The sequence below is a fragment of the Psammomys obesus genome, unplaced genomic scaffold (genome assembly GCF_907164565.1).
Source record: "Psammomys obesus unplaced genomic scaffold, mPsaObe1.curated_primary_1811, whole genome shotgun sequence".
Classification (NCBI taxonomy): domain Eukaryota; kingdom Metazoa; phylum Chordata; class Mammalia; order Rodentia; family Muridae; genus Psammomys; species Psammomys obesus.
Window position 1 is genome coordinate 10220960 of NW_026596166.1, and position 24844 is coordinate 10245803.

General features: G+C 46.1%; 1 protein-coding gene across 1 annotated transcript in view; it reads left to right on the plus strand.

Annotated features, from left to right (window-relative positions):
- The window catches only part of Trim9 (tripartite motif containing 9), a 63038-nt gene extending 38612 nt beyond the window's left edge, over positions 1-24426 (plus strand). Inside the window, exons 2-5 of the mRNA XM_055595316.1 lie at positions 11412-11507; positions 13391-13513; positions 22985-23095; positions 24214-24426. Coding sequence (XP_055451291.1) covers positions 11412-11507; positions 13391-13513; positions 22985-23095; positions 24214-24426 — 543 coding nt within the window. The remainder of the gene's footprint in view (positions 1-11411; positions 11508-13390; positions 13514-22984; positions 23096-24213) is intronic.
- Positions 24427-24844: the final 418 nt, after the last annotated feature.

The following is a 24844-nucleotide window of genomic DNA, read 5'->3' on the forward strand; positions in this document are numbered from 1 at the left end:
TACGGCACCACTCCTATGTACAGTAGCTCTTCCTACCTCAGCTTAATCTGGATACTTTCTCATAGACATATCCAGAGATTTGTATCCATGGTGACCCTGACTCTCACCAAGTTGACAGTCAAGATCAAGGATCACAACCACATTTCCAATTAGGCATGAGTAAAATCATGTGTTTGTGGGAGAGACTCAGCCTCACAGAAACAACATTTGCTATGTGACTAGGTTTGGAATGTTTCTGGGTCCCAGCAGCAGAAGGAGAGCTAGCAGCTTGGTGTGGGGAACTGTACCCAGAAATTGGAGCATCAGCTTGGTTCTTGGGTGAGGTTACCTAAGGATCAGAATGCCTCTCCTATAACATATTTCCAAAAACTAGAAATCAGAGGGAAAAGATGGGAAACTTAAATAGAGTTCAACTAGAAGAGTGACCTTATAGGGCCAAAATGGGCATACCAGGAGATAGCAAAGAGCCTGGTGCTTCAGCCTGTCCACTGAGACTTTTATTGGTGTAGAGATGAAAACTGAGACTGCTCAAGATGATTTCTATCTATGCCAAATGGGCCAACCAGGGAAGAAACAATTAACCGCATTCCATTTCTGTCAGTTTTAACTCTTCTGTCACTTACAGGATGTTCTCTGTGGCCCCAAGTTCAGGATGCATATTTGAGTCACCATGTGGTTGCTGGGTATTGAACTCAGGACCTTTGGAAGAAGAGCCAGTGTTCTTAACCTCTGAGCCATCTCTCCAGCCCAGGATGCGTATTTGAGGCGGGAGATAGCCAACTAAATTTACTACTGAGAGTTCACTTTTCGCTTTGGTTAGCTTTGAACCAGGGAGGTGAAGCTAGTTGTATTTGCTGTCATTGATGTGCCCTCTAGCTTTGTGGCTAGTCTGGGGTCCCCAGATGCTCTTCAGATTAGTTTTAACTCACCAGGGGCAGACAGCTTGAGGAAACACAAGCGTTTGAAAGCTGTAGGTTGTCTCATTGAGAAAATGCCTCCTTTCCCAATTCCCTCTTTGCTGACCCCAATGAAAGATCCGATGAAAGATTGAAGGCAGCAATATCCTCTGCGAGGAAGGCTTCTGCCCTACTTCTCTTTCTGTTGTTGTGATAAAATACTGACCAGAGCCAGCTTGGGGAGGAAAGGGTCTGTTTGGCTTACACTCTCAGGTCACCATCCATCCTGAGAGAAGTCAGGGCAGGGTGGCCAGAAGCAGAAAACATGGGGGAATGCTCTTAGTGGGTTGCTTTTGGACTCATGCTTAGCCAGCATTCTTGCACAACCCAGGCCCACGTGCCTTGGGATGGTAGGACCCACAGCATGCTGACCCCTCCCTCATTAATCATCAATCCAGACAGTTCCTTACAGACACGGCCAGAGGCCAATGTGATCTGAGCTATCCCCTAAATTGAGAATCCTTCAAATAACTCTGGACAGCTGACTCCTGACTAGGACTGCTCCATGTACCCAGTTCTGAAGAGATGAGTGAATCTCTCTAAGAGGCTTGAAGGTTTTGTTTGATATCTATTAAAACTCAGAAATCAGAAGAGAAAAACTGAAGCTTCCTGAGTAACCCAACTAGTCAGTTCAGTGATATTTCTGAAGCATGTGTCATGTGCCCATCTGTAAGAGGAGAACCTATTCTTGGGTGCCTACTGGAACTGATCATAAACATGCATCTATCCACAAAATAATGAGTTTCTTTGGACCAGATCTTTGACCATGATCAGCTAAAACAAGAACACCATGACTTCAGTTCCTCTCCAACAGACACTGCCTCTTCCAAGTCAGTGCTCAGCCTTTTCTAGTTTATTGAGACATGGTTTCTCAGTGTTAGCCTGGCTGTCCCAGAACTCACTCTGTACAATAGGCTGGCCTCCAACTCAGAGATCTGCCTGCCTCTGCCTCCTGAATGTTGGGATTAAAGGGCTTCAGCCCCACCACCCAGCTCACAAAGCCAGTCTTGAGAGTGGTAACAGTGGGGAACAGGTTGGAGAGCTTGTTTAACAAATGTTTAGGCAGCGCTCTGTGTGCCAGGACTCCTTTCAAATGCTTTGCAAATACCACCAGTGAGATATCCCCTTAGCCAAGGAAAAGATTAGGAAACCTTCCCACAAAGCTTATTTCTTTTCCCATGTGTATATTAAATATCACACCAGCAATGTTTAAGTGTAAATTTGAAAACTGAGATTCCATTTTCTAATGTTTTTATAAGATTTATTTTATTTTATGTGTGTTTGTTGGGGGGGGGCTGAGTGTCTATGTGTGTGTGGCGGGAGCCTACAGAGGCAGGAAGAGAGTGTTGGACCCCTGGAACTTGAGTTACAGGTGGTTGTGAACCACATGAGTGCTAGAAACTGAACTTAGGTCCTCTGCAAGAAGAGCCAGTGCTCTTAATTTTAGAGCCTCTTTCCAGCCCCAAGACTGATTGTTCGGTTGGTTGAGTGATTGATTGATCTTTCTTTCTTCCATTTATTTGTTTTACCTATCAGACTGCACATGCAAAGGTGCTACTGGTACTGTCTGAAAGGATCACTCTTACCACCTTTTGTGGGAATGAAAATGGTAATTCCTCGAGGGGAATTTTGGCAACTTGATTTTCAAAACTCTCTAAATATGAGTGGTTGTTGATCAGGCCTGTCCACCTCTAGAAGTAGGAATGATTTACAATGTATTCAAACAGTAACAACATGAATTTCATTTCAGCTCTTTGTAACGATGTGAAAGCAATCTAAATTGTGAAATAAGAAACTACTTATGGAAATTCTGCTGATGTGTAGAGTGATTATTACACTGTAGCTTTGAAGTTGCTAGCATTGACTCTGGACCCAGACTGCCTGCCCTGGGAGTCCTGCTAGGCTTAACAGTATTATGAGTTCAGAACTCTTAACCTTTCAGTTTGGTGTTGTCTCAAAAACCAAATGAGACAATATATTTAAAATATTACAGACAGTACTGGCATATAGTCACTATTGGGTAAGTGTTTTGTAGCTATTGCAAAACTAGAAAGATATTTGTGTTGCACTAAATCAAAAGGGAGGTTTTGAGACAGCATTTGATAACCTGCATGACCCCAGTTTTGATGGCATTCATTATTTAGGGACATGTCGATCTGCATATAAACATATACAAGGTTTCAAAGGTAAGTATCAAGATGTTTTTCCAAAGTTATTTCTTCTGTCTCTGATTAAACTGAGAGGTTGTGCTTCCAAATTCATTAGTTAGTTTTCCTGAAATGAATTCTGCTTTTAAAATAAGAAAAAAAAATCAATTTCTTAAATAAAAACTCTAGCTAGCTAGCTCCCTCTCTGGAAACTCAAGTGGCTGATGAGTAGGTTTCCCTGTTTTAACACTTAACCCTGAGTCTGGAAGGAAGCAGGGAAAGCCTTCCTATGTAAAAAGTACATTTCCATCACAGTGGTTTCTAATAGCAAGCTTTTAATTAGTCAACACAAGTCCTCATTGTCTAACGGGGAGTTTTCATCTCGGGAGCTGAGGAATTACCATTCTAAGTCTGTTTGCTCATCTCAGAACTGTTCCCCACAGTGTCAGACAACACAACGCTGTTCAGCTGCAGGAACAGTGTGTAGGGTGTAACAACAAGGCAGCAAGGGTGGCCCGGGGAACCCAGAGGAAATCCAAGTCGGCTGGGGACAGCTTTCCACAGGAGAAGGCAGCATGTGTGGAAAAGTGGTGACCCTCTCTCCAGAGCAATAAAATCCAGCATTTGCACACCTCTTAGCCCAAGAGGGACACATTTTTGAGCCCACGCTGTGCATTCTTGCTAACTGCCCAGCAGCACACATATCTGGGTTATACTATCCGAAGACTGCCCAGCTCTGGGAGAAGTGCTGCTGTCACAGCCTGCACCCGGACACTCTTTTAGTTTCCTGCCTTCTGTCACAGCAGACCCTGTGTAAAGTTACTTATTGCCCCAAGCATGCCAGGCCAGGAGCCAAGGAAACTGGCCAGTCAATTTTACCTAAGAAACTATAAGCTCTGAGCAAAGTGGCAGCTTGTTTTTATTGTTTCCTGAGCCCAGAAGTAACACCTTTTATCTTTATGAAGAAAAAAGCCTCTCTCATATAGAAATAGGTCTCTAGTTTTAGAGCCTGAAGAATATATCCGGAGTACAATTTTGTTTATCAGAATTGGCTGTGTCTTGCTGGAAAAGTGGGCACCTTATTTATTTATTTATTTATTTATTTATTTATTTATTTATTTAATCATCATCATCATCATCAGTTTTCTGATACAGGGTTTCTCTGTGTAGCCCTGGCTGTTTTGGAACTCACTCTATAGACCAGGCCGGACTCTAACTCAGAGATCCACCTGCCTTTGCCTCCCAAGAGCTGGGATCAAAGCTGTGCACCACCACTGCCCAGCTATTTTATTTACTTATAATACTTTTTGCTTTTGCTGAGAGGTAGAGAAGAAGCTATAGCTCTGTGTCTGATTTTTAGACTATCCTAATAAATATAATTTTTATTTACAATTACTTTTTTCAGTGCTTATATCCAAACCCAAGGCTTTGTTTATGCTAGGCAGGCACACCATGCCTGAACTATATGCCCAGCTCATGATTTGGGGAAACAGTTTCCCTTTGTAACTCAGGTTGGTCGTGAACTTGCTCTATGGCCCAAGCTGGCTTCTATATTGTACTGACTCTACTTACCAAGAGCTGCGATAGCTGTGCTCCATCGCCCTCGCCTATGTCTGATTTCCTTGTTCTGTGTGTGTGTCTATGTGTCTGTCTGTGTGCACGTGTGTACATGCACGTATGTCTGTGGATGTTTGTGTGTCTGTGTGTGCCTGAGTGTGTGTGTGTTCATGAGTGTGTCTGTGTGTGCTGTTGTGGTACTGAGGATTGAACTTAGGGCATCATATATGCTAGTCAAGCATTCTGCCACTGAACTCTAAGACCTGCCTCTTTTCACTTACCCTTTTGAGAAAGGGTCTCACTAATTTGCTCAGGTTCTCCCTATTTACTCTAAATTCCAGACTGGCCTAGAGCCTGCGGCGTTAGGACTAACAGGCTTATGCTATCGAGCCTAGCTATTTTTTTTTCCTGGCACAAGTTACTATCTGCCGTGGTCATATTTTATACACATTGGTTAGGCTAATACATAATAAAAAGAAAAATTATAATTGCTTTCTGCATTGGTCTTGATTCAGGCACAACCATCACAGTGCCTTAATTTCTTCCTCATTTTGTGTGGCAGGCAGCCTAAGGTTCTGTCCTACACCTCTCCTCATTCTGAAGCTCTCAGCCAGTCTCTGAGATAAGACCAGTGCTGTGCTAAGCTGGCGTACACCAGCTCACAACTCAAAAACGTCTCTGACCAGCTCCAGCGGTGTCATCTTGTAAAGTCAGCTCTTTATCATATAAAAACCGTCAAAAGCTACAAATAAAGATAATCTTTGAGAACGGATTTAGCCATACAACACTGATTTGAATGTTGACAAGCAAAAGAGCTGCACAAAACCACAGTGTCACAAAAGAGCCGAGGGAAGTCACCTCACTAAGAACAACAGTGGGGCAGGGCTCTGCAGGAGGTACTGCAGGTCATATGACCAAAGACCCACCACATACCTCAGTGTTTGAAGAATTGTTCTTGACTGAAACCCAGATAGGGGCACTCGGTGCAAGTGCCCAGTGGTTCCTGGATGTACGTTTCATTTTATCCTTAGAAAAGGAACGTGATGTAGTGAATGCTCTGATGTGCCCAGCGTTGCTAGAAGCACTTCCCTTGCCTGCCTGGCTGTCTTCCTGATCTTACTGTTTCGATAAACATACTGTTATTGTCCTCGTGTTGATGATGAAGAGTCTGAGGCTGAGATTGGATTCCCTACACCGACGCCGAGAACTGCTTAGGTGTGCCATTCTTTAGTGCTCTTGCTCGGCATCTCCATCTGCAAGGAGGTGGAGAAGCCAGGTTTGAGCAGAGCTGGGAGTTGACCTCTAGTGACCTCAGGCAATCTTTAGGAATTCTACAGGAAGGGTAGTCCTTTGGGATTGGTACACCTGTGGATGGGAGCACAGCCTATATCACAGCAGCTCTGGTTCCTATGGCAACGGGAGTACTGCCTTCTGCAATCGGTGAGCATCGAGTGCTCCCAGCAGCTCTGAGGACACACAAAACACCAGGAGAGCAAACACTGGGCAGAGCACCTCAGTGTACATGGCAGAAATGTGACTGTGATCACACAATAGACATTGGCACACTCGGATATGAATTGTTGAAGGAAGGGAAGAAAATGGAACTGTGCGTTCACCAGCTTTTGCTGTATGCTTATGTATGCAAGTTGAGGGATAAAGATAGGAGGATATGTGTAAGGGCATATCAGGTTAAAAGCCTTCCATCTGCCTGCCCCACACACAAGTCAGAGTCGGGTTTGTAATAAGCACGCTGCGCTTTGTGGGATGTGTGAGAAAAGTGTAAAGTATGAGGGTTTGATCGGAAGCTGGCATCCCTCTGTAGGGATGCCCTCTCACACATGCTTCAGGTGCCTTCTGGGGGGAAGCTCATCACCCAAGGACTGCAGGATCTTCCTGGGTCACACCAGGGTTAGCAACTGCCAACAGGAAACAAAGCCAGAAGCTAGTTAAGGACGCGATAGGTTCTTAGTGGGCAACAGAGAAAACAGCCCAGCAAGAACTAAACCCAACTTTCATTTGTACCAAGGTGACTGAGGGATGGTGTTAAAGGGAGAAGTTGGGAGCAGAGAGGGGTGAACAGGAGCTCAGTAGAGTCAAGGTAAGGAAAAAAAACTGTAAAAAGTAGCAAGGAGACAGCTAATCTATACAAAACCCATCCAGGTTTGCTCACGGACAGTTAGTCAGCCCCGGCCCCCACCCTGCCACAAAGACTGATAGATGAGGATCTGTCTGCAGGTGTTGGATAACGTATTTTGTGACCTTGGGTTTTATCAAGCAAGTGCTTCCGGTGGTGGAGGGGTTCATCATATGGATACAAGACAACTGTGTTGACCCAAGTCCTACAAACCAAGGCTGAGGCCTAACAGAAAAGGAGGTTCCAAGGAGCCTTGCTAAAGCTGAGCAAGAAGACAGTCTTTGTCACAATCAAGTTAGCAATGAAGATGGGTGTGATTGTGAGCTGGACATGACCTGCAGTTATCTAGCAGAGCAGCCTAGAGGGTAACCTTGATAGGTTCATCATAATCAAAAGACACAACCTAAAAGCTGTCTGCACAGTTTCCCTGGGTTGGGTCCCAGACCGTATGAGAGGGGGAAATGGGCTGGCAAGATGGCTTAATGGGTAAAGAAAGGGGTTTGCTCCATAAGCCCAGCAACCTGAGTTCAATCCCTAGAACCCATAAAAAGGCAGAGGGAGAGAATGGACTCCACAAAGCTGTTCTCCAAGCTCCATGTGTGCCATGGTGGTACATGTGCCTAAATGTGCAAACATACACGCGTGCACGCCACCACCACCACCACCAACAACAACAACCAGAGATACTTTTTTAATTTAAAGAGAAAGCAAAGTGAGTAGATGTATTTGTTGATCTCCACATCCTTACTATGATGCAGTGTGCCCAGCTGCCTTGAACTCCCTACCACAATGGACTGTGCCTTCAAACTGAAAGACCAAAAAAACAACAACAACAACAACAAAAAGAGCATTCTCCTTTAAGAAGTCACGGCGGCAGGGTTTTTGTCTCTTTGTTTTTTCATCACAGCAACGGGAAATGTAACTGAGACACTGGGAAAAGTGTATGTGATATGCAGTCCCTGGATCTACCCACAGCTCAGGATCAGATTCACAATAGGCGTGGTAAAATTTGTTTACTGTATCTCCAGCCACAGCACCTCTGTGACAGCAGCTTCCCCCAAAGCCAGGAGCCTCCCCCCACCTATGGGCTATCTTACAACTGCACACATTTCGAACTCACACACAAACATCTCAGAGGACCAGGGAAAGGCGAGCAAGAAAGGAGGGGTGGGTTTTGTTTTGTTGTGTTGTGTTTCTTTGGTTCAGGCTCAAACAATATGCCTCCTCCAGGGAAGCCTTGGTTATTCCAAGCATGTCCTAAGCCCAGAAATCCATCAGGGTATCGGTAGCTGCCTCATTTTAACACTATCCTTCACTTTCAGAAACCATTGCAAATTAGAAAACAAATATCCCAGATAGCCAAGAGCCTCATCTTAGGCATTATAGAACTGCACCTTTTTCTTCTCGGGACTACACACAGCCGAGGATGCCAAGAAAGAACCCACACCTGGGATTTGCACCTCCGGTGTACTGGCAGGAAGTTCACAGGTCTGCAGCTCTGCAGTCCTGAATACAGAACACCTTTGCCAGCACAGGCTTGAATACAGATGTTTTCAAAAGAAAAAAAAATCAATAAATAATGACATTTAATCAGATTTGACTTATAAACATGCTCAGAAAGTTATCCTATGAAAACAACACATATAAGTCCTCACAGTACGATACTTTCTGCTGATAAATAGCCACCCAGGGTTATTCTCTGCTGCAAAATTCTGCAAGTGGACAAAGCTTGAGAAAGGTTTATAGATCTCTGTCTTAGAGCATAGCTGTTTCTCAAATACTGAATGATTGTTAGCCAGGCAGAGGGCACGCAGCCTCTGACGCAGACACAAAGAGACAGAATCTGAAGAAAAATTGATTTGGGGGCTCATTTTTAAAACGTGGGGGGAGGGTATTTGTACATGTTTGTGTTGGCTGGGGTGCGCACACATAAACGTGTAGAGGCCAGCTGTGATGCTGGCCGGCTTCCTCAATCGCTTCCCGTCTTTATTTATTTGTTTGTTTGTTTGTTTGTTTATTTATTTATTTTTGAGGCAGGGGCTTTCATCGAACCTCCAGCTCATCAATTCAGCTAGACTAGCTTGCCTGAAAGCCCCAGGAGTCCTCCCATCTCTGGTTCCCTTGCAGGGGGATTACAGACATGTGCCGCCAAGCCTGGCTTTTTCTGTAGGTGTTGAGTAGTACCTTGCTCACTGAGTTGTGCCCAGACCCCTGCCATAGCTTTCTCTATAATATGGAACAGTATGCAGTCAACAAACCTTTATGGCTTAATGTAATAATATATATTATGCAAATATGGTAAATTTTGAAGTTGGAATGTAAATCAGGTAGCTTAATGTGTGTATCATTGGGATAGGTGCCCATCTAACCAAAGGTTCTCCCAGCATCCCTCACTCCCTACCTGAACTTTCCAGCCCAGGGGCTGGGCTTCCTCTGCTTGGAGGTCTTCAGTATTGGTTCTCTTCTCTTTCTCTCTCTCTCTCTCTCTCTCTCTCTCTCTGCATGCACTTTCTCTCTCTTTTCTGTCTCTCTCTCTCTGTACCCTGTTCCTGGGACTTGTGAATCTGCCCAAGAGCTGCCCACAATAAACCTGCCTTTATACTTTAATTTGGCTTGAATTGGCTCATTTTGTCAGCAAAGAATACCTATCATATAAAGACAGACGAGATTGATTCCTGCTCCCAAAGCTCCAAGAGCATTTACTAAGGAGAGGAAAAAAAAAATTCTTTGTAGGCCAGCCAACCTTCACTCATTTGGAAAGGTGAAGAAACAGGAGTTCTAAGGAAAACAGTGAAAACCAAGCATTCCCTTAAAATCGGTCTCTCATTTTATTAGTATGCTTTTTACGGAGAACCCCTTTTTCTTCTTCTGTTTCCTGAGATCCTGGAAACAAGTTCTTAAGAGGAAATTTATCCCCACATGATGGTACTACCAAGACACGGTACGAGAGATGAATGGCCCCTTGCAAAGAGAGCCTCACTGTGCTCTTTCTCTTGGTTGCGCTGGCAATGCTCTCTGAGGGTTGAAATACACAGCAAAGGACGCGTGAACAAAGATGTTTCCCAGCAGCTCTTAGTGAGGAATCTGTCCTTTGAATCCCTCTTCATCGGGTATTTACGTGCATAGAAATGAAGAAAGTAAACATGAGTTAAAGCCACCCAACATGTATGAAGTATGTACCTGCGCTTACAGGGTCCTGGCCATTAAATACAGTATATCGGGTGAGGCCCATCCCATCCAAGAGTAAGCAGAATTCTCACTTTATGCAGGAGGCAAAACTATGTATAAATGCTTAAACAGCCGGTAGTTGGCAGCATCTATGAAATGGAATAGTTCCCTTAAGAACAGGCCTGTATTCGTAAGAGCCCAACGACAAAGTATTACTTCAGCGCTCATTTTACCCACTAGATTTCACATAGAGGTGGTTTACTTAGGGTCACTTAGTAAAGAGTGGGGCCAGAATTTAACCCCTTCAAATCCTGCTTTTTCTACCCTCCTATATTGCTTCCACCCAGCCAGCATTCGGCCTGCATATTTTAAAGAAAAGGCAGTGTCCCATTTCATATTTAATAAGACAAATGTAACAGAAAAAAAAGTCACGGGACCAAAAGATACCATCTTGAGGCTTTTGTCTTTTTACTGAAAGGATAAGGAAGGCACTGTGCTGGTTGAAGAGAAGAATGGGTTTTGGACTTTCAAGAGGAGAGATAAGGAAGGCCTGCTGTTGCCTGAGGTACAGAAGGGTCTCAGATACTGACTCAGAATCCTGTGTCCTTACCCTTCCATGTCTAGTGCACTGACCTATTCTTCAGAAGACACTGATCTGCATCAAACGCAGAAGCCAAAGAGGAGACGCTACAGGGCCACACTGCTCCCACGTCAGCTTTCCTAGACCCTCCTTTCCCCTAATAGGCCTTCCCCTATGTCTCGCTGATCAGCAGCTTGGGTGTTGGCCACCTCAGCAGAGGCCAAGGCTGGAAAGCAGTGCTTGCCTGGCTGGACACACCTTGCCAGGTAGTTTGGTGGTGGAAGAGTTAGGAAGCCGGCAGGCCTTGGCCTTGGTGAGGAGGCCTGTGTGGGGCGGACTAGAGCATGTGTGCTTGGGAGAAGGAAGAGGGCCTTGGTAGGGTGGAATACCTTCCTGGCCTTCATCTCTATGGTTAACATTTTCTGTGGCTGCAGAGCGTCACACCAGAGCCCAACCCTTCCTTCTTCCTCCTGCACTTGAGCGGCTTCGTTATTTCCGCCCCACCACAGACCAATGGACTGTCAATAGCTCAATTGACTCACAAGCTTTTCTTTTACCCACAACAGATCAAATAAATGATCCATTAACTAAAGAGGTGAGTGTTCTCTAGGTAGTAAGGCCTTTACTCCCGTGGCCAGGAACACTTACCGCTTCAGAGAAAAAAAAATTTCTCAGGAGCAAAAGGGAAGGACTGCTTGCCTGTCTACCAGAACCCTACCCCCACCCCATGTTACCTCAAAGGCCCAATCCCAGACAAGAGGACTCAGGGCAAGCTAATGGCTCCTGGGTTTGGGGGCCTGTGGCTTTGAAGTAAGCCCCACGTGGCCCTGTGTGACGGCAGCTCAGACCTTTTTTCCTTCTCTCCACAGAGCCAGCTCTCCCAGGCACTGAACGGATTATCAGACAGGGCCAAAGAAGCCAAGGAGTTCCTGGTGCAACTCCGAAGCATGGTGCAACAGATCCAGGTACAGCAGTGGGAAGGGTGCGGGGAGCTGGCGCCAAAGAGAGGAGGGGCCCTCTGACACAGTGTGTTCCGAGAAAATCCCTCTTTATTTCTGCTCCGTCTTCTCTGCACTGGCAAACACACACAGAGGCCGGCCTCACACGTGCCCCTTCTTGAGGAGGCTTTTTGGTCCACAAGCCAGTGTTGTCTGCCTCAGGTGCTTCCGGCCATCCGCTCTGAGACCCCCGAGTAGCTACTGCAATGCACTTAGACAGAGGCCTGTTTGTTTGCAAAGATGTCTCCAAACCCCATTTTACGTAACATTTCACTAATCAACTCTGGTCTTCTTCCCTCTCTCACACTCCCTTCTCCCCATCCCGTCTTAAGGCTTCTTTCTTCTCTTCTGGAACACTGGTTGTTTTCTAGCTTCGGTCCCCTTGGTGACTTTACTTTCAGATCGCTTTATGTTGACACAGTGACCAGCCAGCACTTGAGAACACATACATTTCCGAAAGGGAGAAACCATAAAACGCATGAGACGCTAAAATAATGACCCTTCTGCACTGTTTACCATTCTTACATGTCTTGAGGTTTGCCTCACAGAAATCTGCCCTCCGGGAAATTGGCTTTCTGAAAGACCGTTTAACCCGAGTCAAAGCAGAAACGGGTTTTTAATGTAAGCCGGCCTTTCAAAGCTTCACACACTGGTTCCGCTGGCCTGTTTTTATATGCATGCCTGTGTTAAAACTGTTGATTACCTAGCAGTCTTGTATACTTCCTTCTGTTTTCCAAAGCAGCAGAGTTTATCAATCAGCCCTTTCTTTGCGTTTGCTGGCACAAACTATGCAGCTCCAGGCTTGCCCCTGCCCTGCCTCTCCATCAGATCAGAGTGTTCTTTCCATAAGAAAACAATAGGCTTCTCACCACCACCACCACCACCCCTGTACCCCCCTCCCCATACAAGGCACAGAAAGAGGCTCTTAAATGATGAGAGTCCTCTTCAAGGACTTTCTCTGAGAATTCAAAGACTGTTGCCAGGAGAGCCGAAATTAGCATCCATAGGAGCTGTTGCTCAACCTAATGCTGTCTCAGACAAAGACCCTGTATTTGAAGAAAGTTGCTGAATTAAGTATCCGAGGCCCTTTAGTAATTGCCTAGAACTCAGAATTGCTAATTAAGAGAATTATATGAAAAAAAATTAAAAAAAAAAAAGAATTATATGGGTTAAAGTCAAGTAAAAATGCTATAGCCAGCATTTACTTTAAATACCACAGGGCCACACTGCTTTCATTTTTCTCTGTAGCCCCCTTTCCTCAGCAAGCTGTATGTCCTATCTGATTTTATAGTGAGAAAACGCTGTTGCCAATATAAATTTTTCTCCATTGTTGCCTTTCTTCATGCAAAGGATAACTACTTTCGCCCATTATTCTTAGACCTCATGTACTTCTGCTGTCGCTGGGCGGCAACACTGGATCCTTGTTTCCCATCCCCTCTTTTTTCTTCTGTTACATTTAGGAATCCTTTCTCTCTCCTGCCTTGACTCTACCCTCTTCCTCCTAGGTACCACTTTTCAGCCTGCAGAGCTGAGTGCAAACACCCACTGAAGGACTTACGTACCACCGTACAAGCCAAAGCTTTACCGTACTTATTATAATTCAACCTGTGGAGATGGTTTCTTTTGATAGAAGTCAACTTAAGTCACAAACACCTACCTTTTCACATCAAAATTTAAAGCAAAACACCTGCACTATAGAATACAGTTTGCTGGTAGTTTGGAAACACTCAATGTACTCTAAGGACAGAGCTCCTTCCAGGCTCTTCAGTAGGGAGGACTAGGGTGCCGTGGTTTCTCTGAATACCCAAGCTCCCCGTCCATGTGCCTGAGACGTGTGCTCTCTTGTTCAGGAAAACAGTGTGGAGTTTGAGGCCTGCCTGGTGGCCCAGTGCGATGCTCTCATTGATGCCCTGAACCGCAGGAAGGCTCAGCTGCTGGCCCGGGTCAACAAGGAGCATGAGCACAAGCTGAAGGTGAGCAGCAGCCCAGGGCCAGTGGGGAGCAACCATCCAACCTCCCGGGGCAGTGGTGGGCTGTCATGGGAGGGTAACATGCCTCACCCGCATGGTCTGGCCAGACAGGAGCAGGCACATCCCTTCATTCTCCGTTTACTCCTTCAGCTTCCTAACCAACATTTGCTAAGTGACTTCTCTGGGCTGGGATACGCAGTGGGTATGGAAATAACAAGATAAAAAAATATATATCTGCGTTCGTTCTACTCTCCCAGGAGGGGCAAATGTTAAGAAAGGCATCCAAGGAAAGTATACCGTAGGCTAGTTTTTTTCAAAGTCAAGAAGAAGAGATTATGAATCCCAGGAACTGGATTGAAAGCTTAGATGAGGGTGGCAAAATGTATTCTTGAGGAGGTAACTGGAATATATGTTTTCTAAAACAAATAAACATATAAAATTTGTCTGTAAACTTTTCAATAGAGACGTTGGCCACACAGTAAAACCAATGTGTTGTAAGTCCCATTGACAGGACGGATCTTGCAGCCTGTGATAACCTGCCTGTCACCCACTGGCAACAAGATGGGGAGTGGGAGCAGAAGGGAGTCCAGTGGTTGGCAGTGAGCTCAGGACCACACACATGGCCAGCAAACCTCAGGCCTGGGGAGGGGCAGGGTGTGCAGTAACTGGCTGGGGTTAAAGTGGGAGAAGCAGCCACCTTCAAAGCCATTGTGTTCGTGTCAAGAGGTGCACGGGTCACTTTGAGGGAGGTCAGTGGCTCGGTGACAAATATTACCCAGCAGACCAGTTACCTAACCCCTGATCCTTGAGAACACGAGAAATATTATTTCCCAAATCAGATCCTGGTGGGTGAACCAAGGATACATTCAGAGCTACAAAGATGCTGCTTCCCTGACCAAGGTCAGGGTAGGACGGCAGTGCAGTGGGAATGAAAACCTTTCTCCCCTGCCTTTTGATTTGGCTTGTCACTTAGGGGACACTGCTGAATGGAGGCCAGGCTTTCCCCGGGGTGCACCTTCTGTGGCCTGTGCATGGCAGCCCACAGAGTCCTGGATGATGGAGTCCCCACAGCCCTCTCCTGGCCATGTCCGCTGGCTGGGTGTCACCACCTCTTCCGGTATCTACTTACTCACCTGTGGATTTCTTAAAGGGGCTTGTGGCAAACTGTATACTAATTTCCTAAATGCAGGAGAAACTGAGGGAAGTCACGAACACCCCGCACTTGCCCCTCCCCAACTGTTTGTTGGATAAGTGTTATTGTGAGTATCTATCTTACAGGTTTACCGAGTCTGAAAAACAGCTTGACTTGACAAACATTTTCTCTCACAGTCAGGTTAGATCTGAGTGATTTTTAAAAGACTCTTTTTTTTTTTTTTTTTTTTTTTTTTTTCTGAAATCGAACCTCAGCCTTCTGTGGTACATGATTCTGCAGTCACCCAGCAGCAACACTGGAAAGCACCCTGGATGAGCAGGCCCTGCCTTTGATAATAGCAAAAGTGAAAATCTGGAGAGATGTTCTTTGCAACAAGAATATACGAGTTATGTTACAGGGATCGCCTCAATAATTTTCATGGTAGCTCTATGAGGTCACAAACACCATTCTTCCTATTCCAGAGAGGAGGGAGTGATAACATTGTGAATTAAGGACTGGCCCCAGGGAGCTGCAGGGCCCAGAATCTGAACAAAAGCCCCACACTGCTCATAATGAAAGTTCCATGCAGAGACCAGGCATTTCCCCGCAGCCAGCCAATGCAAGGTTAGAGTGCTGAGAAGGGGTACAGAGGAGTCAGGGGATACAGTGGTAACCCAGGGTGAGCCCTGACCTTCTGGAAGCACTGAGCTTTACCCACCATGGCCCCAGCACAAGTGAGCAGCAAGCTTCTGGGGGAGAAGTGGTCAGTGCCATAGACGCTGTGAGGAAAAAACACAGGCAACTGTAACGGTCACAGGACACCCTGTGGGAGAGCTGGCGTCATGCTTGCCTAATCTGTGGGAGGTGGGTGCTAATGGCCCTGCACTCCTGCCTGTAGGAGGGAGGCTGCCCGGGAAGATGGGGGTGATCTTCACCGTCCGTCAGTCCCCACCACTGATGGAGACTTCTGTTGCCATCCCCTGCTCTGACATCACTGAGTGACCTTTACTGGAGCCCTTCCCTTAATTCCCTATAGAAATGCAGAAATGTGCTTTTACAGCAATCCTCAGAGTATCTTGTGCATTTCGGAGGTTGCGCGCGCGCGCGCGCGCGCGTGTGTGTGTGTGTGTGTGTGTGTGTGTGTGTTATTGAGAATTGGACCTACAGCATCACACACTAAGCAAGCACTCCACTGCCAATCTACACTCCCCACACTCCCTCCTCTTAAAAATTTGAGACAGAGGTCTTTGCTGAATTGCCCGGGCTGGCTTTGTACACACTCTAGCATAAGCAGGCCTTGAACTTGTGACCCTTCTGCCTCAGTCCCTAGACTACTGGTGCTCACAACTTGTGTCACTAGACCTGGCTTCAAAATACCATCCAAGTCATGCTGATGTGTGTAGAATAAAGCTGTGGCTGTCACTGGGGCACGGGCTGGACAGCTGTTGTCACCCTGCAGAGAACCAGGGCTGTAAAAACTTCACCTTCTCCTCAGTGGAGTCTCCTTTTATTAAACATAGCCAACACTGGCCCTGCAGCCGTGAGCACAGTGAGTGTTTTGTGGGGCTGTGTAGTCCCTGTAGAGGTGACTATTGATGCTCTGTTTGGGAGAAACACGGGCCCGTAATCTCTATGGAAGAAGGAATCAGAGACTGGAAAAGTGTCATTGATCTACATCGTGTCAGCAAACATCAGAGGGCAGGACAGGCCCCTGTGCCCCTTACTTGGTACCATCTCTGCAGGATGGGACTGAGAATATCACCCACGGCCTGTGCAGTAGCTAGCTGCTCCGGATGCAGGAGATGCTTAGGAATGGCATCTACCACACCCCGGGGCCTCCATGTCCTCCCACTGTCCTCATCACCCCCCCCAACAGAAGGGCTGTGCTGTGGGCCACACAGCTGCCACAGGGCTACTGGGCAGAGGACACCGATGCCCTCGTTTCACCCTCCTCCGACTCCAGAGAATGATGGGAAGAGGCAGGTGGCCTATTGTTGCCTTCGGCAGCAAAGCTGTTGTTCTGTCTTCCGTCTCCACGATTCGGCTCTGTCATTTTCAGCCAATTGTGTCTGTCGCCACCGGTGCCACTGCTGCCATAGCTACTGATCCCAGCCTCCAGGAGGTCTCTTCTTTGGTCCTGCCTGTCCTCTCTCCTGTTGTTTTTGTCGCTGCTGAGACTGTGAGGGGAGACTGGCCATTGAAGGACATCCCCACCAAGCCCCAGCGCTGTTTTCTTTGTTGGCTGTGTGGCAGCAGTCTCATGCTCTTCTGTTTCCAGGGGCTGCTCTCCACTGACAAAGAGGCAATGCGTGGTGTGTGTGTGTGTGTGTGTGTGTGTGTGTGTGTGTGCACGCGCGCGCGCGAGCAATTCAAAAGCTGTGGGATTCTGGGAAGCCACTGTGTGTTTATGGGTGTTAGTGCTCTCTCATGCCCATCTCTTAGAGCACTGCCAGCCTGAACAGATGTAAGGGTTCTGGTGAGACAAGATGGAGTCGGCTGGGGAAAAGTCTAGAATCCCTGTTACAGAGACCAGGCTGGGTGAGAGGTCCGACTTTGGCACTAACTAGCTCTCTGACTTGGGGGAAGCTGTGGTTTCTCTGTGTGTGAGACAGAGAGTGTACTGTTCTCACCGTGTGGGCTATGGTCAAGCACTTATCACAGTATTCAACAATTCGAAAGGATATGGGTGCTTAGCACAGTCCTCACTATCAGACACTGGAAAGCACTTAAGACTGTGCTCAGTCTGCAGCACTGTAGAGTACTTTGCAGAGTACACAAGTTTTAACTTTCACCTCTGTTGCTGGGAGAGTAAGTGGACTTATGATACCACGTATCACACTGAAGAACTTATTTTCCACACACACTGTACGTAGGCAGAATTAACTACAGACCGTTACTCCCTTCAAACACATGGGATTCTTTTTTAGTGGCCTGTGGCCACTAAATCGGTGGCCTGATTATTCTCTGAGCTATTTTGGCAGTTTTGTTGTGCTGTTTAAGATGTTTTATGAAAATCGGGAAGCAGGGAGGCTTAGATGAGAGATGTGCGGGTGCAGCTGTATTTGGGACTTGCTTGAGATGTAAATTGAAGTTACTGATTGTCTGTGGTTTGAAAAAAGTGCACGGAGCTGTGTGTCTGCTTCAGGTTGTGATAGGCTGAAGTGAATGACAGAATGACAGAAAGGCATTACAGAAAAGTCTCTGTGGCCTTCCAGGAAAGATTCCTTGTTCGTGTGTGGATCAGTTGTGCAGTGCTGTGACATCAGCAGAGGGTGTTCTGTCATCATCCTTCCCAGGTCCTTCTCTGCTGGGCACAGCCCCAAACTGTCCCCACTTTCCTGACAGCCTCACAGGGAGTCTGTGACAACATCGAAATTTGCCATTAATGAGATCAATACTTTTTGCACTTTATAAAAATTACACATTTCTACTTCCTTTTGAAAGTTCAGTGTGCTCCCTGGGAATTAATTTTGTCTATAATGTTCTCAAAACTTGATTTCATTCTAAAAGCATCTTAAATGTGTTCTCTCTCTCAAGCATTTTAGAATGGTTCAGGTTGAAAAGTACAAGCTGATAGACATCTCCTTGTTCCCTACCAACAGTGAGAGGCCTTGGAAGCAATAAGCATGGTTGTTCACAATTATTTGAGGGGCAGTCTAATCTTCAAAGTGCTTGCACAGTTGGTGAATTTGGATATCGAAAAATCACTCTGCGAAGCCGTAATGATAACGCTTGCTGGGTTAACTCCATATTGGTGTAGGGCCTCCATATAGCACCATGGTTATATGTAGGATGGTTCCTTTTCAAGCCTACTGTACTGTTTTCTTAGAATAGTTCTGAAAGAAAGAGAGAGAGAGAGAGAAAGAAAGAAAGAAAGAAAGAAAGAAAGAAAGAAAGAAAGAAAGAAAGAAAACAATCCATTATATGGCCATGTCACTAAACAGCAAAACTTCCATCATGAGTGATAAGTGCTACTGGCTTATAAAACTGCTGAATCAGGCTATTTTCTTATTGTTTCCCAGCAGAAAGATGACCCTTTGATTAAGGAATGGGAGAAAGAAAGGAAATATAAGCACACTCATAAGGAAATTTAAGGGTACAGTTAGTGTCAGCAAGAAAAAGAGATTAATTCCCCAAGGACCAGCCCAGTATGGTAAATGTAATAAGACCAATGCAGAGAATCAGTTGGACATTGGAATAAAGACTTGTGTACAGTCTTTAGAACAACTTGAAATCTTTACCCACCCTAAGTTGAGAAGGCTCAACACTAATAACCTAACTATAGGCATCACTGAATCAAGCCTGTCGTTAATGCAGAATTACTTGCCAAGTTTCATTTGGCAAGTTCTATGGTCCTCTGCTTCCCATATATGAATAGAGCTGAAAAAGTCTGTGTACACAGAGTTCCCACTGTCCCCAAAGAATCACCAAGATGCCACCACACACAGTCAGGGCTCCCTGTGAGTAAGGAGCACACTCTGGCCAAAAATAAATAAATAAATAAATAAATAAATAAATAAATAAATAAATAAATAAATAAATAAAATAAAAACATTTGCCCAAAACCCTGTGGGAAAGTAATGATATATAGCATTCTTTTTTAATTTAAATTTCTCCAAGTTTTAAGGAATACATTATTTTATTCTTTAAAGGATAAAATGATAAATAATATACTTCCAGGGGTGGGGAACAGGAGAATTCTGTTTAGTTAATCAAGCTAGGACACTTCACCTCTAACTCCTAGTGAGACCGTTCAGAGCATCCTCAGTTGGTCATTGTTCTTCAAAACATGGTTGGCTGCACAGAAACTTCCCCACCAACCAGCAAAAACAGTGGGAAGCAGATCCTTTAGGCTTGAGTCTTGAAAGCTCATGTGCTTAGATAGAAAAGAAAAAGTAAGAAGGGCTAAAGGGCTACGCTATGGGGGGGGGGGTTAAACTGTGATAGAAATAATAGATTACATTTTGAAAAGAGTGAAATAGGAAAAAGAATATTATCATTTACTCAGGGTGACAACTTCTAAATGATCTCCCTCCAGCATCCACAAAGGGAGCGTGACTTAAAATTATTCTGAAGAATAAATAAAGAGAAATAATTATAGACATGTGAAAAATGGAGAGGTCGATGGAATTCAAGAGTCGGGACTTATCTTGTTCACATTCAGACACAGTGGAATCCTCTTCCCCCACACCATGCCTCCATGCGGGCTGTACCACATGAGCTGATGGCAGGAATCCCATCAGCCTGTTATTGATGGGGATGTGGTGTGGTCAGAACATGTTCTGCCTGTGTGTATATACAGTCCCCTGGGTGGCTCTGCGCTACTGAAAAAGCCCGAGAGGCCAGAGAAACAACAGACCTTTCTTAGACTGTCCTTTCCCAAACAGGTGCTAGTGTCACACCCTGACCAGAGGAGTGACCCTCGTTACTTTTGCCATCTATCAAAATAAAACCGTTAAAATGATCCCTAGATACCTGCTGTCTGTAGAGACCACTGCTCTTCTGATCAAATTCTCAAATTCTCATGATCCCCCGGAATCATGGGGTATAATCCAACCCCCTCTCCCGTGGGAACTGGGTTAGGTGCCAGTGCACATGAAAACAGGGGGGACTGTTCTCCCAGGACCTAGTTTCGTCACTCCTGTGACTTGCACTGTACCCAAGGAAAGGGACTTGACTCCTGCCAGCTGCAAACAGTGCCAAATGGTTCTCTGGGGCACCAACATCAAAGTCCAAAAAATGTGTAACTCAAACAGGGGCAGAGGGGGAGACAGTCTTGCTTCCTAAGAAGGGACTTCAACAAAACCATGAGCAAAAATACAGGACAATAAAGAGTGGAAAGAACAGCCTGACCAGAAAGCTAAGAGGTAAAAGAGCTGAGAAAAGTCTTGACCACAGGGTAAAATACAGCCTCATCCCTAGGGCTGGGGAGACAGCTTAATGCACCAGGGACTTTGATGTGCAAGTGTGGAGAGCAGAGTTTAGCTCCTCAGCACCCACATAAAATGCTGGGTGGGTGTGTTGGCTGGCTTCTAATGTTAGCTTGGGAGGCAGACAGTGGGATTTCCTGGAGTAAGCTAGCAAGCCTGCCTACCTGACTACCTAGCAAGACTACCTGACTTGGTGATCTCTGGGTTCAAGCCATCTGACGTCAGCCTCTGGCTTTCATAGGCACATGTACATAGATAAATGTATGCACACATGTACACACCTCATGCACATACATGCAGTTGGGGTTTTTTGTTTCGTTTTGGGAGGGGGTTGGTTGGTTGGCTGGTTGGCTGACTGGTCAGTTTTTCAAGACCCATTTCTGTGTGTAGCTCTGGCTGTCCTGGAACTCTCTCTCTCTGTAGACCAGGCTGGTCTTGAACTCAAGAGACCAAACTGCCTCTGCCTCCTGAGTGCTGGGATTAAAGGCATGCATCACCATTGCCTGGCTGAAAATTTTTCAATTAAAAATTAAATAAGATTTTTTTTTTTAGATTTTACAAAGTGATTATACTCCTTAAATATCTAACTATTTGGCTGATCTCCACAAGGTAGGAAATCTCAGTTCAGAAAGTCAATTTCAGAATACCCCCAAACCACTGTCCTGAGAACCCTGCTTGACTTCATTTTTAGCAGTGATTTTTCATCGCTCTTCTGGACGGCTGATGAAAATGTAGCAAGAAGAACAAAATCAGTCCTTGGGAGAGGCAGCTGGGGAGCCCGTTCCTATTCTGCACGCTGAAGAGTCACCAGTTCTAGGGCAGAGCTACGAGCTTTGGGGGAGTTGGCAAAGAGCTGCACACTTGTTAAACAACAAAAAACAAACCCAAATCAACCTTCCTTACGAAGGATAATTTAAAAGCGAGTTGGCCTCGAACCCAGAGGCCTGCCTGCCTCTGGCTCCTGAGTCCTGGGATTAAAGGCATGTACCACCATTGTCTGTACCACCTTAAGGAAAAATTAAAAGCAGACACAGAACTTTAGGGTGTTGAATGGCATCCTTATTTCAGTACACGCATGCCATAAATTGTCACAATACAAGAATAAAAGCCAGAAGCGAGTGAACGGGTGGGTAGAAAATGATGAAGACACTAAATGCCCTATAACAGAGGAATAGGAATTAATCATTATTACCCACTCACTGGGATATTTACACAGCCAGCAGCATTCACCGAAATGCCTATGATGTACAGTATTGAGTGTGGGGAGGTAAAATGTCAAACGCTGAGTCTGTAAATATAAGTGAGTCTGGTTCCAGGGAAAAACTAACAGGAAGTATCGAAGTGCTGCAGGTTTTTTTTCCATCAGGTTGCTGAGGTGGTTTGAGATGCTCTCCATCTATTTTTGGCTCTTCTGGGAAACAGGTGTAATAATCCTTAGCGGAAGGTGAACTGAAAACCGGAAATTAAAAGGAGCAAGGAAAAGCTTTTAACACTTGTTAACCCTTTCCATAGTATACGTAAAATTTAAAACGCTGAAACTCTGGGGCTTCGACAAAGCTGTATTAATATCAAGGAAGCAAGTGTCTGCAGTTTCTGGGAAACTTGCGGTTTCATTCCATTTTTTTCAAGTGCCCCTCAGGTCTCAGCTCACTGGCAGAGGTCACAAAGATGAACGCCTCTGGCTGGGCGGAGGTGGCGCACGTCCAAGTTCCTCTAATGGAGGAAGCGCCGTGCTTCCGTCCCTGGGCAAAAACTGCTTCCTGGAGGCAGAATGCGTGCCGAAGGAAAGTCCACGCGGGCTGTAACAGACCCCCAGGTCTGCAAACAGGAGAGGCGCTCCCCGAATGACACCGTGACTCTTACCTAGGTCCCTCTGTCCCTGTCACTTGCTGCCATCATCTCCGTGCTGTACAGGCCCCGCCCAGCCGTCCAGTGCCCTCCCATCCACTCAGGAAAGACTCAGATGACCTGGGGCTCAGGTGGGGAAACCCTTTAGATGAGATAACGGGCCAACAAAGACGGTGAGAGCTGCCAGTGGCCGGGCCTCTGCCTGCGGGGAAGCTGCAGCCCCCTGACAGCCAGCTCAGGCCTTCACCCCAAGAGCAGCTCACGACGGTGTCGACTTCAGAGAAGAACGTCCGCAAGGTCCTGTGCACCAAGGTCACCAGATCCACAGGTTCAATATTGTCACTCTCTTATGAAGGGTCCTGTTGTTAGCAACTTCCTGTGAGGACCTCACCCACCCGTCCTCCGGGGCCTGTGTCCTCGCAGAGAGCGACACAAAGCATTCTCCCCCATGTAGGCCCCTTCCCATGAGGTCCCTGGATTCTGCTCTGAGGGAGCTCTCCAAAGCCCCGTTGTTCTACCCTCTGCTGTGTCGCACCCACCTTTCTGTTGTCTCAACAACCTCAGGTGGTTCGGGACCAGATCTCTCACTGCACAGTGAAACTGCGCCAGACCACGGGCCTCATGGAGTACTGCTTGGAAGTGATTAAGGAGAACGACCCCAGCGGCTTTCTGCAGGTCGGTATTTACTAGTTTCTGCCTCCCATTTCAGATATCCCATAGCACTGAGTGGAGGACACAAAGATGGGGCACCCAGCTGCCTGGCTTACCACGAGTCCCTCAATAGCAGAACCTACCCGCATGCGCAGTGAGTGTCGGGGAACCCGTTGCAGAGCTCCACCGACTTCCGGGAAGTCTCTGGCATCCTGCGCTACAAGACTAGGAAGCGCATGAGCAGAAGGGGCGCATGGGAAGGTTCTGTTCTTAGGCTTAATCATGAAAACATAATTCTCTGTGATTTCCTCCAAAGAAGAAAGTATTGTCTCGCCCGAGAACTGGGCCTTCACCCTAACCATCTTGAGCAGTTTTGTCAGCTGAAGTCTTTATGTTCAGGGTTCCTTCCTACTTTGCTGCCACTGCTTCTGTTCAGCAAATTAGTTTCTTTTTTTCAGTGGTACTAGAGAGGTTGTTTTGGTTTTGGCTTGTTTGTTTTTCATTGTCAGTTTTGAAGTGCTGTGGTGTAAGCCTGGGGGTTATTTACATTTTTGATACCAATGACAGGGAGCTTTTTTTTTTTTTTTTTTTGGACGTGTAGATTTTTTTTTTCCAGTGCATTCTGCAACCAGCTGAGAGAGACAGATGGGGCTGAGTGTGAGAAATGAAAGAGGTCTTTTCCCAAGAATCAAGGGATAGTCACACGAAGATGTAAGAGGACACGGAGCAGCCTTTCTGGCTTGTGAACCTCATTCCTGGATTTTGTCTGGCTGCCCACACCTTGAAACAGAAGAGTAGAGCTGTTGATTCTATAGGATGAATGGGTTTCCATTGTGTATCATATTTTCCAGAGTTGACAGCATTTGGAATCTTAGTAATAAATGTATGAGCATGAGTCATTTAACAGCTGCTAATTATTTCTAGTGCCCTCCTTGTGACTCAAGAAAAAAAATGTTCAGCTTTGGTTCAGAAACTGTGGGCTACCCCAGTCATGATACAGCCTTTCTCACCAAGCACACTGAGATGGCAAGAGCTTGAGGTTCCTCCTCGTGGCTTGGTGTTAACACTCACAAAGAGTCCGGCAGCAGTGTTGTGGTTTAAAGATGACTCTGTGTTTCTTAGGATGTGGTCTTTGTGATTAGATTTCAGATGCCCTCATAAGGCGGGTTCACTTAACTGAGGACCAGTGGGGCAAAGGCACACTCACTCCCAGAATGACCACGGACTTTGACCTGAGCCTGGACAACAGCCCTCTGCTCCAGTCCATTCACCAGCTGGACTTTGTGCAAGTGAAAGGTGTGTCCTTGTGTCCTGAGCGGGTGCTGCTGCTTGAAGCACTGTGGGTGACCCTGTGACAAAGATTTTTAACATCCAGAGTGAGCCTGGAGAAATGGAGTTAGCCATTAAGAGCACTTGCTGCCAAGTGTGGTGGTGCACTCCTGTAATCCCAGTACTTAGGAGGTACAGGCAGGCAGGTTTCCATGAGTTTAAGGCCATCCTGCTGTACACAGAGAGTTCCAGATCAGACAAGACTACATAGTAAGACTTTGCCTAAAAAAGAGGAATAAGAATCAGAAGGGGAAGAAGAAGAGAAAGAAAAGAAAAGGAGAGCTTGCTGCTCTTGCAGAGGACTCATGTTCAGTTCCCAAAACCCACTTCGGGCAGCTTACCTGTAATGCCTCCTTCAGGCATCTGAGGGCACTTACACACACACACACACACACACACACACACACACACACACACACTCGGATAAAATCTTTTTTTTTCCCC